We start from the raw sequence: 14,407 nt of genomic DNA, 5'->3' as shown, positions 1-14,407 counted from the left end.
CCCAGCCTCAGCGTTCTCTTTTCTACCTTTTCTCTCCCTTCCCCAAAAGGGAGGTCCTTCAAGTTGCTTAGCCAAGAGTGGTCCCCCTGGTGACGTCAGTAGTATATGTCACTCAGGGCAGGCCAGGTATGGCCTATATCTAATCATTCCAAGTAGATACTTAGTTTCTCAAACAATACTAAATCAGGGCAGCTAGGAGGCTCAGTGGATAGAGCACGGGCCCTGGAGTCAGGAGTACCTCAGTTCAAATCCGGCCTCAGACATTTGACACTTACTAGCTGTGTGACCCTGGGCAAGTCACTTAACCCCAATTGCCACACACACACACACACACACACACACACACACACACACACACAAACCACACAATACTAAATCAATACTAAATAGGGGAAATAATACTAAATAATAATACTAAATAAGGGAAGGAACCCTGATTTTAAACCTCTGATGCCTTGAGGCTATACCCATATATGGGAAAGGCTTCGGGAGTTAACCCTGAGGAAAAATCAGGAGTTGGAGTCCCTTAGGCAGTTGGATGTTGGACATCACATCCCTCTGGCAACTCTTGTGGCGGCACTGGTGCCAAACTGTATTGGCTCTGCCTCTCCTTTGGATCCACCAATGTCACGGAGAGGGAAAACCTGTTGCATGGGCAACAATTTGCTTTCCATATTGATCTGCCCAGGCCAGCACCCTGGAGAGGATACTCCAGCTACTCCTCATGGGGTAGATGCAACACGGGATGTGGCAGTTACCAGTTATAAGTCACTCAGGAGCTGAGGCTCCCATATCGGACCACACAGCCACACTGTGGCCTGTGGCTCTTCAAGGCACTGATCCATGGTCATCTGAGACTGGTGGAGGCCTACTACTGCTACTAAATCAATCAGGTGGGACCCCTGGGTGTCTGCCAAATTCCATTATTTTATCACATTCTTCCCTTTGTTTTGAGAAACACGAAGTGTTTCCTTGATGAAACAGTATTTAGTTGCTTGTATGTGGTCTCTGCCATTGGGCTGTGATCTCCTAGTGGTTTGGTTTGTTTTTTTGCCTTTCTATGTATCCTTAGTACTTAGCACAGTGTCTGATGTATAGTAAGTGCTTAATAAATGCTGCTTCTTCTTCTTCGTTTTTTTTAAAGTGAGGCAATTGGGGTTAAGTGACTTGCCCAGGGTCACTAGTAAGTGTTAAGTGTCTGAGGCTGGATTTGAACTCAGGTACTCCTGACTCCAGGGCCGGTGCTCTATCCACTTCGCCACCTAGCTGCCCCGAAATAAATGCTTCTTAACTAGAAGAATCCTTCATTGTCTGGGAAGGGGGCGGTTTGCTTTCCTTTATGCCATGGGAATCAGGACCCTGTATAAAGTACCATGTATATTTTAACATCTAGTCCATACTTAACAAGTAAATGTATGCAAATGGAATCCAGGAGACATAGGAAATTGGAACATGCATCACAGGATTCAAAAAGCAAAAGACACAGGTCACAGACAAGTAGCTTATACCTAGTGATGTCTCAATGCTAGTGCCCTGAGAGCTCTTTAAAATGGAACCACCTCCAAAAGGGGTGATAAGGAATTGGAGGCCATTGGACTTCTTCTAGTTGCAGTTGGGAAGAATGAAATCCACCAAAGAAGATAGATTCTGGAAAGGGAGAGACACCACAGAAATCCTTTCTGTGTAAAAGAATGCCACCACGACACTGGGTTAATCCCTTCTTTTTTTCCCCTTGGAAAGAAGAGGGACCAGATGTGCTTCCAGAGACTAGATGTCCACAAGTGCTGGGCATGGGATAGAGAAGAGGTGGGTGAGGAGAGAAAGATCAGTTTCTTTTCCCTTGAGGGACAAGTAATACCTGAGCACCAAGTTTCTATTGAGGATCTAGTCAGACTTCCCCACCACTGTGAGCCTGGTGCTAGATATCAATGCATGGGTTTATTATTCTAGGGAAAGACTCTGGGATACACAACTGAGTCTCGGTGAGCGTTTTGATTTTCCTTTTCCTGCAGGATTCAGATCAGACGTATCCTTCTGAAAAGCCATTAGGGAGCCCGTTAAAATATCACTCAGAGGAGGCAGCTAGGTGGTACAGTGGATAGAGCACCGGCCCTGGATTCAGGAGTATCTGAGTTCAAATCCGGCCTCAGACACTTAGCACTTAACTAGCTGTGTGACCCTGGGCAAGTCACTTAACCCCAATTGCCTCACACACACACACAAATATATATATATATATATATATATATATATATATATATATATATATATATATATATATATATATATATCACTCAGAGAGACTTACTGGAGCTAAAAGAAGAAAGCCAGCAGCTTAATTTGGCCAAGAGTTCCTGTGGGTACAACTCTGACCTGAGAGTCCTGGCTTCTGAGTTCTGTTCTGATACTGGCCAGTGACTGGCTGTGGGAAACTAGGGAGGATCACTGGGTTAGACTCCTTTCCTACCATTTTGTGAGGTTGGTTGAAAACTGTTAAAAATCCTTTTGGCAAAGGCTTTGTTAAAAAAAGGATCTCTCCTGGAGGAGGGAGGGAACATACTGGGAAATAAAAGTGACGTGAAAACAAAAGATATCAATACAAATAGTAAATTAGGTATTTAATGTTTTGGGAAAACAAGGAGAAAACAACTAGAAGAATAACTAAGAAGCTGTTTGCACTGTGGGGGAAGGGGGTGTGGGGGGAGTGGCAGGAATGAAAGAATGAGGGGCCAGCCATGCCAGGGCTGGGGAGGTAAAGGGGGCAGGGATTGGAGTCTGTGGAGAACAGCATAGCCATTGTACTCTGTGGTAGTCACAGCTGGAGGGTTCTGCCCTTCACCTTATTCCCACAGGATCTTTTCCTGATTTAGGATAGGGAACTAGTGCAGAGATGAGGGCACAGTCCCCCACATTATGCAATCACAAAGTAACTTCATCTATTTTCCCCAAGATGGAGAAACGATTCTAGGACAGGAAGCCAGCTTCACTGGGCACTAGAACAACATCCCCGTCCACTTTTTATCAGTTTCTCCATCTATGCATACACAAGAAGTTCCAGCCTTTTAAGTCGCTGGAAGGGAGAGGTGGACCCCTTTTCTAGACTTCTGTTTTGTCACTTCTGACTCAAGATCAATTACCTCTTTTCTCTGTGCCTCAGGTTGCTACCTCAAACCTCAGGAATAACAACAGTTTTTCAAGATCTGAGGCGGCTTTATTAAGGTTCACTGACTCTTTTTTGAACTCCTCAAAGAAAAGATGCTGAGGGTAAGGATATCATTAAATCTTTTCCACAGGCATCAGCCTGCCCCTGCCCCAATAGCTCATCTTGAGGTGCCACATGTCTTCAGAGGGCCCGATGTGGAAGAGGTTAGGAGAAAACCTCAAGTGGCAAGGAGAGGGAGTACCCACAGGGGCTGAAGCCAGGGTGTCCCTCTCTTTGCCTTCCACCCTCCTCGCCGTCCTCCCTCTTCCCCCTCCCCCGACTCCCTGCATTGTCACGGACCTCCCTTGCCATGGAAAATCAAAGAGGCCCAAAGAGAGGGTGAGCTGGCTGTTAGCAGCGCTTTGGAATCCTCCGAGGCAACGCCCTTATATCATCTCCCGTGGGAGTCCCAGGCAGGTGCAGCACCCGTGCCAGGGGAAGGGACCAAGAATGCGACTGGGCCCTCTGCCCAGGGCCTGTCCCACTCGACCACCCCGCCCCTAACCCCATTCACCATCCTCCCCATCCCCCGCTGCTGAGTCATCATTCTCGTGACCAGGGCACTGCAGCTCCCGAGGCAGTAGGCTAATTGAACCCGCAAGCCAAGCGTCCTCTTTCTCCCAGTCTCGAGGCAGCACCCGGTCATTTTCGGCGTGCGTCCGGGGGGAGGGGAGAGAGATAATGGGGGTGGGGGAGCCTCCAGGAGGGTGACATTGGCTCCCAGATCCACCGTGCGCCTACCTAACTGCCCTAGGAGGATAAAGTCCCCGGTCCAGGGCGGAACTGCTTTAGAGAACTATAGTCCGAGCTGCAGTTTCGCCCCAAGGGTGCTTAGGGAAAAAAAGGGGGGGCAGGGGAGGAGGGGGAAGGATGGGGGCCCAGGTTCCCGTCCCGTTTGGGTAGTTTCCCGGAATTTCCCGGCCAGCCCACACCGCACGCCGCTGAGTCACCGTCCCGGAGCTAGCTGATTCTGGGCAGCCACGCCGCGTGGGCAGGGGCCCCCCATCACGGGAAGAGGCAGAGTCACTGCTCCCCACTAGTGGGAAAGAGCCCTGTTCTCCCACTTCCTTTTAGTGCCTGCTTCTTGACCTGTGAGTGGCCCCAGCATTCATAGTTGCCTTGGTCCTCGACTTTCGGACCAGTGCTTGCTCCCTGGGGAGAGCTGAGTTCTGAACGAGTGTGGAGGGGGCATAGTTAGGCTGCTGGTGGCCCCTGTCCACCAAGTTCTTCTAGCGTCAGGAAAAGGGGCAGGGCTTCTGGCACCTGGGAGGGCAAGGCTTGGAGTCCCTGATAAAAAGATATATAGTGAGGCATTTAAGAGATAAGAGAAATGACCTCGATGTTTTTCTCTGGGTTCATCCCCTGCACTGCCTTCTCTACATTGTTCTTTGTTTTGGGTCCTTGGCGAGTTATGACTTCCCTGAGCCAACCTTTTTAAGAGAGAGAAGAATGGGGGCAGGTAGGTAGCACAGTGGATAAAGCACTGGCCTTGAATTCAGGAGTGCTGAGTTCAAATCCAGCCTCAGACACTTGATACTTACTAGCTGTGGGACCCTGGGCAAGTCACTTAACCCTCATTGCCCCGCAAAAAAAAAAAAAAAAAAAAAGAGAGAGAGGAATGATTTGTCCCTAGTGTGGTGGGATAGAGAAGAGGGGGAGAGCTGATAGAGGGTGGGCTGCTGCGATGGTGGTAGTATCGCTTCTTACCAGGCCTCTGATTCAAAACAGGCTTTTCTAAACCTTGACTTTTTTTAAACAACATATTTTTTTATTTCACCCTCATAGAAAATTATCAAAACACAAAAGGTAGTAGCCCCAAAGCAACACATCACTTATTCAACTCCTACATTTTAGTTAGTTTCACTTTCCCCTCTGGGGTCTGATATAGATAGGCCTTTAGTTTTATGAGGCTTACTGGATTCTATCTATTTATCTGCCTATCTATCATCGATCATCTATCTATCTCTAATTTTTTGTGTCTAGTTTTCCTTCCTTCCTTTCGTCTTTCCTCCCTCCTCCTTTCCTTCCTTTCTTCTTCTCTTCCTCCTTTCCTTTTTCTCTCCCTTCCTCCCTCCCTCCTTTCCTTCCTTCCTTCCTCCCTCCCTCTCCCCTTCTCTTTCCCCTTATATATGTGATTAACATGGATTTTTTTCTCTTCCATCCACTCTCCTTTCCCAGTTGAACAGTTTTTTTAAAAAGACAAGTAAAGACCTCATAACAAATATGCATAGTCAAACAAAACAAATCCCTCATTGGCCCTGTCCAAAAATGTCTGCCTCAGAGTGCCTTTCCCTCTGTCCTGTATGTGTCTTGTTTGTACAGTTATTTTTCCCATTAGACTGTGAACTCCTTGAAAGCAGGGATTGTGTTCTGCCCTTCTCTGTATCCCCAGGACTTAGCAATGCATCTGGCACAATGCCTTAATAGAATTGTAATACATTCTTTTTGACTTAGTCCTTCACTTCACTGGCAGGAAATGGGTAATCATGCTTCATCTCCCCTCCTCTGGAATCCTGGTTTGTCTTTGCAGTCAGAATTTCTGAAGCATTTCAAAGTTGTTTTTCTTTATGCTATTGTCATTGTATAAAATATTCTTGCTATACTCACTTCACTCTGCATTAATTCTTAGAGGTTCCTCTGAAACTTTCCCTATCACCAGTCCTTATGATGCAATAATACTGCCTTACATTTGTATCTCATAATTTGTTTAGCTATTCCTCAATAGATGGATACTCCCTTGGTTCCAGTTGTGGGCTACTAAGAAAAGAACTGTTATAAATATTTTTGTTCTTATCTTCCTAAAATACAATTCTGATTATGTTAACTCCAGTAGTTCCTGATTACCTCCGAGAGCAAATATAAAATCCTCTGGCTTTTTTTGGGTGGGGCAATGAGGGTTAAGTGACTTGCCCAGGGTCACACAGCTACTAAGTGCCAAGTGTCTGAGGCTGGATTTGAACTCAGGTCTTCTTGAATCCAGGTCTAGTGCTTTATCCACTGTGCCACCTAGCTGCCCCCAATCCTCTGGCTTTTAAAGCCCTTCATAACTTGGCCCCTGCCTACTTTTCAATCTTCTCTTACACCTTATTCCCCTCTGGTGTATTCTGTGATCCAGTGACAGTGATCCCTCATCTCTCTCGGCCTTCTCAGTGTCCCCCATGCCTGGCACTCTCTCCTTCCTTATTTCTACCTCCTAGTTTCCCTTGTTTCCTTTGCGATTCAGTCAATAAACATTTATTAAGCACCCATCATGTATCAGGGATTGTGCCAAGTTCTAGGACTACAAAAATGAAAACGATAATTGTTGCCTTAAAGGAGCTTACTATCTAATGGGGGGAAATACCACACAAAACAGAACATGGTGGTTGTGGGGTGGAGGTAAGACACCCAGTGGCTTGGTGAAGTCAAGTAGGTACTAAATGAGTGCAGCAATAGAAGACAAAGAAATCCAAAATGAGGCAATAAAGCAATGTCAGAAGAGATATCCTTCTTTTCATCCCTTCTTATGTTGAGGAGGAGTTCCAGGTTCCATCCTTCACTCAGAGGGTCAGAGAGAGGGTACTGATGAACTGTGAGTATTGTCATGGGGTGCAGAGCACCCCAGAAGTTCTCTGGGGCACATCAAGGAATCTTCTCCTTAAGAAAACTAAACCAGAGGACAGATATGCCTAGAGATAAGCGGAACCAAATTGGATTGAGCTGGTTTTGGGATCTCCACCCCTCATTCTGGTCACCCTTACCCCTGGGGAGATAAATTTGGGTGTGGCTTCGGCCTTTGTGTCCTGAAGAGAGATCCATAGCCACCCCTCACCCAATTCTTCTAGTCACTACCAGTGGGGGATGGTCCTCTACTCCTTACCCAATTCCCCCAGCTACCACCAGTGGGGGATGATCCACCCTCACTAAAGGAACTTTCCACAGTCAAATGGTCACCCCTCCCCCCATCAGTCCTCTATAAAAGTACCTGCCAATCTCCTGCTCGAGGAGATTGGTACCTCTGAGCCACGTGCTTTGTGCCTATCTCCCCATGAGAAGTCCAAGGATTTCTTTCATGGTTTCCTTTCCTCTCCCTTCCCTTCCCTTGCCCCTAAATAAACTACCACCTTATTCTAACTACTTTTGTGAGCAAGAGGGTGTAATTCTTTTTTTTTGGTGAGGCAATTGGGGTTAAGTGACTTGCCCAGGGTCACACAGCTAGTAAGTGTTAATTGTCTGAGGCTGGATTTGAACTCAGGTCCTCCTGAATCCAGGGTCAGTGTTATCCACTGCACCACCTAGCTGCCCAAGAGGGTGTAATTCTTTAAAGAGGAATTCCTAAGAACCCCAACCCCTATCCCTATGCCAAACCCATACCCCATTTCCCCCCATAACAGTATCAAGGCTGTTTGATCTTCTAAGAGGAGAGGTTTCCCAATGATTAGTTTACTGGAGTCATGGTGGTGAAGTCAAAAGAGTCTAAAATGAGTGCAGCTTTTGGGGAAACGAGATGGCTGAACTAAAGTCCTATCTTCTGCTAGAAGCCTGTCCCCAGGAGCAGTGACTTTTTGGGGGGGCCTTTCTTAGCATAGTGCCTGGCATATAACAGGCACTTCATAAATGTTAGTTGACTAACATATGGGTCCTTTCCCCTCTTTTCTCCATCTTTTCTTTGACTAGTACCAGTCTCATAGACCTTGGCCTTTGGCTAACTTTTGCTTGAGATCCATTCACTAAAGACTGACTTGGTAACAAGTTCCAATCTATCCCTTTAACATTTTGCCCAAATAAATTATACACAGCGCCTAAGGCTGAAACGAGTTGAGTCTATATAACTTTTTTCGTGCATATAGCTTTCTAATTTGGTCTATGTTGTATCTTTGTTGCCTTTTTTTTTTGTGGGGCAGTGAGAGTTAAGTGACTTGCCCAGGGTCACACAGCTAGTAAATGTCAAATGTCTGAGGCTGGATTTGAACTCAGGTCCTCCTGAATCCAGGCCCAGTGCTTTATCCATTGCGCCCCCCTATGTTGTATCTTGATTTTGGCATGCAAACTACTTGAGGGCAGGGACTGTTTTTGTTTTGTTTTGTTTGCTCTCTAAACCGAGGTTCTCAGTAAATGTGGGTGACAAACAAGCAAATCTCAATTCACTTCACTACGTATTATCAGACTCTCCAGCAGAGCACTGTACTAGGGAGGCCCTAGGGAGTATGTTTGGATACCACCCAGCTCTTGCCTTTACAGAGATTATGTCTAATAGCAATTGGAAACGGAAATTTTTCTTTATGGGACCAGGCCTTATCTATCAATCACCTCCAGTAGCCTCCCCCCCCCCCCCCCCGCCCCACCTCCTTCCTTCTCACTTCTGCCATTTCCCCAGCCCTGGGCTCCCTTCTCTCTACTATCACTCAGTCCTCCACATTCATTCAGAGGGCCTCAGGATACAGGGTAGGTAAATTCCTCGGAACTGGGTTGCAATTACTTCCTTAGATCCAAACTAATTCTTACCACTCCACAGCCCAGGTGGCTTCCTGTGGGGTCCAGCTCTCCTGGCTGCTTGGGGCTCCCTATCAGGTTCCTTACAGGTGCACGGCTCCACCCTGCCTCCCGGACAGCCCGGTTTCGCCTCCGGGACTTGATGGGTAGCAGCCTGGGAGGTTAAAAATAGTTCTACGCGGAAGCCGTCGGGGGCGGGGCCCAGAGGGGGCGGGGCGAGCAGCGGAGTGGAGAAAATTGCGAGCCGTGGTCGGCCAGAGGTGGGCATCCGCCAAAGCCACCGGGGGGGGGGGTTATTTTTCTGAAGTAGGCAGTCTTTGTGATGTAGCCTCCTCTGGAGCGGAGAGTACGGATCCCTGAGCCGAGCGGCTTCTCACTCCCCGCGCTCCGCGAGCCTCCAGCTCCAAGCCGACGCATCCCGGACTCCACCCCCGGCCCTCCTCCCTCCTCCCCGCCCAGTACAGTGTCCCGCTCCGGCTTCCCGCTTCCCTACCCCAGAAGTCAGGTTAGGAGGTTGAAGCCAGACTTCGGAGCGCCAGCCTGAAGTTGTGCCGCGGGAGCAGTTTACGCTTTTCCAACCTCTCCGCCTCGGGCCCTGGGTCCAGGCTGACGCAGCTGGCCCGGCGAGCGGCACATGCATGCCTCGGGCTCGGGCTTCTCTTGCCTCTGCTGCTGCCCCCAGGCTGGGCAGCTCGCCCGCCGCGCCGCGTCTCCGGCCGCATTAGCTGTCACTCCTCCCGCTGCTGGAACATTGCCCGCCCCGCCGGTGACTTCTCTGGGTTTGGCTACCCCAAGCGGCAGCTCGGAGGGAGCACGCGATCGGTGCGGACACGGGGAGGGCGTCCCTGGCTCTGCCGTGTGGGGGGTGTACCGAACCTCGGACGAGAACGGCGTGGGGGTGCCCTGAGCTTCGGGAGAGAACCTGAGGAGGACTCAGCTGTTTGCCGGGAAGATTCGGGAGCTCTCCGACTTGGAGGATGCCCTCGAGTCAGGATGGTGAGATGAGGGCCCGGAGCCCAGAGGCAGGACTGGTTAAACGGGGCTGCGGGGCCGGCCTGGAAGCTTTGCGCTGCGACTCTAGGGGGAAGGTCACTTGGGTTGCTTCCTGGGGACGGGGGCTCACGAAATGCTGGGTCTGATGGCCCCAGGGCAGATGCTCTCCTTTTGGTAGAGTCTATTCCGAACTTTCGCCCTCCGGGGGTGAGCCGGGAGCGCTGGGGTGCGGAGGTGTGGCCAGCCACCAGGGGGAGGGGGAGAATACTTGGAACGCCCTCCTCCCGGCTAACCAAGCCTTGTCGAGTGGCAGAACTTGCGGGGAAAAGTTGGGGCCGGAGGGAGGAGCGCTGGTGAAATCGGACTGCTCTACAGAGCTCCTGTTTATTCAGACGTGAGGTTGGATCCGAGGGAGTGAGGCTCAGGCCATCAAAGCAAACAGCCTTGGCCCCTCCTGCGGCAAACCGGCCTGACCGGGGAGGGCCGTCAGAGCGGCCCCACCTTTCCTCCCTCTCGGATCCGCCTTTCTCCAGCCTCCGGGGGAACTGGGGCACGGACTTCGTTGGTCTCCCTCCTAGCAGAGTTGGAGTTGGAGCTGGAGGCAGGGTGGTAGGCGGAAGGAGAGGGAAGGGGGTTGAACGGGCGGGTCTGCTTCCACACTGACCCCTCTGGCCAACACGCGAAGCCATCTGTTGGCCCAGCCCCCACCGCCAAGCTCCGGAGGCCCGGGGTCGGGGGAACTAAGTCTTAAGTCAAGCTCATTTCTGGAGACCTTTCCCGAGGTGGGAGGAGGTGGGAAGCAGCGGGCAACTTGGCCGGTGTGGGAATCCCCTATCCTGGATCTTGTGACTGCGCAATGTCCGCCGGGGTTCCGGGACTTTTGCGCGACTGATAGACCACCCGGTGCCAAGGACCCCCTTCTCTCCGCCCCCAGGCCCGATGTGAGAAGAAGCGGGTCAGATAGGGCTGGCCCTGACATTGGTTGGTCTGGAGACACGGACCATAGGAAGGAATTCCTGATTCTCTGACCCCTGGCCGGAGACCCAGATACTTCTCTGGAGGTCCAGAGAAGCCGGGAAGGAGGTGCTGGGGAGCTGGACGTGGCATCACTGGCAGAGTGCCCCGCACTTGGGATCGCAGAATCTGCCCACCTCAAGCCCTTTCTCCCCGAGAACTTCCTGAGAGCATTTGTGCCATACAACAGCGGGCGACAAGGGGAAGAGAGGGGGCGATGCGAGCCCCCACCCCATCCTGGTGAGCCCGGCTTACCAGAGGCTCTGCTGACCCTCCTAGTCTGCCTCCATCGTTCGCGATAAACAGTAGTCAGCCGACCGCAGGTCCTTCCACGGCTGAGAAGGGAGCATTGTAAAAGCTCCTGTTCCTTTGCTCCCCACGCAGCTCCTAGCCTCTGGGGATGGAACATGCTTCCCCTCACCCCTTGACTTGGGGCGGGGAAGGAGAGTCCCCATGCCAGGCTCGAGACCCGTGCCTGGGAGAGGCTGATAAGGAGCCCGGGGCGGAGGCAGCCGGAGAGGCCTGCGTCTCTATAGCGCCTCGGTCACCGGCCCCCTGGAGCTTGAGGGAATTTCGGGCAGAGGCCACGGATGCAAGTGCGTGAGGGCCAAAGAAGGAATATGATGGTGATAGTAGTAGGGGTGGTGGTGGTGGTGGTAGGGGTCGTGATAGTGGTAGGAACCCAGAATACCAAAGCCTGGAAAAGTCAGATTGAGGAACCCAGGGCGAACTTCCCTTCCTTGGGTTACTTTCCCAACAAACTCGAGACTGACAGGAAACCAAAAGGGGTGGTGGAGCAGGAGGGCTTTCCCTCTCTGGTTCATCCCCCACTTCATTCCCTCTTGGTCAGAAGTGGTCCTCCTTTAGTCAGAAAGTTGGATGGAATAGCCCTATCTCCAAAAGGGCTCCCTAAACTGCAACGAAATCCGGGTAATTCAAGCTGTGTTTCACTCTGAAATTGCCAGCTAATGGAGGCCTTGGTAAGCAGTTCTTGCCTCCATCTTTCTCTCTTCTCTCCAGGGCACCCGAGCCGACTTCTGCCGAGGCCTTGCAAGGTGCTGGTGCTGCTGAACCCCCGGGGAGGAACTGGCAAGGCCCTGCACCTCTTCCGGAACAGAGTGCAGCCCATGCTTCAGGAAGCAGGTGTTTTCTTCACGTTGCGGCTGACTGGTAAGCCCTAAGTGCCCCAGGCGCAGCTGCTCTGGCAGCCCCTTCCACTATGGGTCAGCAACCTGGGCCGAGAGTGACGAAGACTGCAGGGTCCCAAATCGGAATGCAGGAGAACCTGAACTACTTGCTTCTCTCCTCCCTGCAGAGCGGAGGAACCATGCGAGGGAGCTGGTGCGGGAAGAGGACCTTTCCTCATGGGACGCCCTGGTGGTGATGTCTGGAGATGGGCTGATGCATGAGGTGAGTGATGGATAGAGTGGCTGGGGGGCAGTTAGTGTTAAGGGGGAGGCTGCAGTGGGGGAAGGCTACAGCAGGTGCCCACTTTGCACTTTCAGGTGGTAAATGGCTTGATGGAACGACCTGATTGGGAAACAGCGATTCAGAAGCCTCTCTGCAGCCTTCCAGCAGGCTCTGGCAATGCTTTGGCTGCATCCGTAAACCATTATGCAGGGTAAGGGGCCCGGATTCTACCTCCATTTCCCCCTCCTACACTGCCCCCCTCAGTCGTTGGTTTGCTGACCATTAAGCACCCTCAACCTTTCCCTTCTCCCAAGGAGAGCATTCAAGTCTTGAGGGGCTCAGACGCACCTCTCCCATCTGCTGTTCCAGTTCTTCTCCAGGGGCAGAGTCAAAGGCTTCCTTTCTCCCCCAGGAAGCTGGCTGCAGAAGGGGAAAGCCCAGGGAAGGGAGCAGTGGGGTCAAGGAATCGGGGTTCCAGCCTTGCCTCATGCTCTTCCTTCACCTCTCAGCAACGAACAGGTGACCAACGAGGACCTATTGACCAACTGTACTCTGCTACTGTGCCGGCGGAGGCTTTCTCCCATGAACCTGCTTTCCCTACACACCGCCTCAGGCAGCCGCCTCTTCTCTGTGCTCAGCCTTGGCTGGGGCTTTGTTGCCGACGTGGATGTGGAGAGTGAAAAGTACAGATTCCTAGGGAAAATTCGCTTTACCCTGGGCACGTTCCTCCGCCTGGTTGCCCTGCGCACCTATCAGGGAACATTATCCTATCTCCCAGTTGGAGCACCTTCTTCCAAGAGCTCAGCTGGATCTCCCCTGGGACATGACCAACCAGGCCCTGTGGATTCACTCTTAGTACCTCTGGAACAGCCGGTGCCAGAAAACTGGACGGTGGTGCCTGACCACGAATTTGTGTTGGTCCTGGCTCTCTTGCATTCCCACTTGGGGAGTGAGATGTATGCTGCACCAATGGCTCAGGGAACTGGAGGGGTTATACATCTTTTCTACCTGCGGGCTGGAGTGCCCCGGTCTACACTGCTCCGCCTTTTCATGGCCATGGAAAAGGGGACACATATGGAGCTGGACTGCCCTAACCTGGTGTATGCACCTGTGGTAGCCTTCCGCCTAGAACCTCATGATGCCAGGGGCATGCTTACGGTGGATGGGGAGCAGCTGGCCAGTGAGGCTATCCAAGGCCAGGTGCACCCTGGAGGCTTTCAGTTGGTTAGTGGCTGTCCAGAACCAAAGACTGGTCCTGAGCCAAATCCTTTACCGTGTTCAGAAGACTCTGTTTCATCAGAGTTCACTTCTTAAATAGTGCCCTGAATAGGGCCTGTGGACTCCACTGGATTTGCAATGCTGGGTCTTAGTTTGCTAAGGGGGAGTGCCTTACCCCTAAGCAAAAAGGGAATTCCTCCACAGGTTAGGTAGTTCCAGGACCCCAAAATTAGGCAAATCAGCTCTGTTAGACGTCCAACATTTCCCCACTTCAGGACCAGAGTCAGTTGAACTCTGTTGGCCAGGGGTAGTATACCAAATGAACACTCTAAATAAAGTGACTTTTCCAGGTTACCTAGTCCCATCTCTGGGGGATAAGGAAAAAGTGGGACCTTGCCCCTAGGAGAAATGATCACAAATGGTGCTTTACAATATCAAAGTGCTTAAAATCCAAGCTCATTTGAGCTATTCTGTTTGCAGATGAGGAAAAAAAAAACCCTTGAGTTTGCTATTTGCCCAAGGTCAATGATAAAACTTGAAATGTGAACTTTAAGTTCAGCGCTCTAGAACACAGGTGTCAAACTTTGACCCGCAAAACTCGAGCCCAGCCTAAACCACAAAATGTAATTGGGAACTATTTAGCAAAATAAAAAAATATATATATTAATAGGTGGTTTTCAAAGTCAATTGTCACCCAAAGGGATCCTGATGTACAAGTTTATGGGCCCCTGTGTCCCTATGAGCTCGACACCATTGCTCTAGAAGATGTTAGGTAGAGGTAACAGCAATTTTATTGATAACAAGAGAAGGTGCAAGTTTGTTTGGGGTTCTAGCTCTACCAGTCAGGCCACCCTCAAAAGAATTTGGTTGAAGCCTTATCAATGAGCATTTTTAAAAGTCCCTCCTATGTGCCAGACAGTGGAGATATAAATAGAAGAGTCTCTGACCTTAAAGTGTTTACATTCTATTTGGGCCAAAAGCTTGGGTGAAAAGGTAGGAATTGTAGCTTTCTTAGCTACAGTTATTGGGGAAATTAGGGCAAAGGAGACAAAAGGGCAAACTTGATCAATAGCACACCCCTTTCCCCCAAGTCAGGGA

At 50.7% G+C, this 14,407-nt stretch overlaps 1 protein-coding gene across 2 annotated transcripts; it reads left to right on the top strand.

Moving 5' to 3' along the window:
• The first annotated feature begins 8,701 nt into the window (after positions 1-8,701).
• SPHK1 (sphingosine kinase 1) lies at positions 8,702-13,938 on the top strand. Of its 2 annotated transcripts, none has more exons than XM_044000099.1 (5): positions 8,702-9,670; positions 11,702-11,851; positions 11,997-12,091; positions 12,187-12,302; positions 12,601-13,938. In XM_044000099.1, the coding sequence occupies exons 1-5, from the start codon at positions 9,652-9,654 to the stop codon at positions 13,403-13,405; spliced, it is 1,185 nt and encodes a 394-aa protein (XP_043856034.1). In that variant the 5' UTR covers positions 8,702-9,651; the 3' UTR covers positions 13,406-13,938. The 2 variants fall into 2 exon arrangements, with proteins under 2 accessions (XP_043856034.1, XP_043856035.1); XM_044000100.1 differs by lacking the exon at positions 8,702-9,670 and adding an exon at positions 10,702-10,921.
• The last annotated feature ends 469 nt before the right edge of the window (positions 13,939-14,407 follow it).

This window comes from Dromiciops gliroides, chromosome 4 (assembly GCF_019393635.1).
Source record: "Dromiciops gliroides isolate mDroGli1 chromosome 4, mDroGli1.pri, whole genome shotgun sequence".
NCBI lineage: Eukaryota > Metazoa > Chordata > Mammalia > Microbiotheria > Microbiotheriidae > Dromiciops > Dromiciops gliroides.
Note: the sequence above shows the minus strand (reverse complement) of the source record. Positions and strands in the feature narration are given on the sequence as shown.

Excerpts from the sequence above, each read along its gene's own strand:
- SPHK1 (XM_044000099.1), top strand. Across the intron at positions 12,092-12,186 it reads GAGATGGGCTGATGCATGAG|GTGGTAAATGGCTTGATGGA; the intron begins GTGAGTGATGGA and ends TTGCACTTTCAG. Across the intron at positions 12,303-12,600 it reads TCCGTAAACCATTATGCAGG|CAACGAACAGGTGACCAACG; the intron begins GTAAGGGGCCCG and ends TTCACCTCTCAG.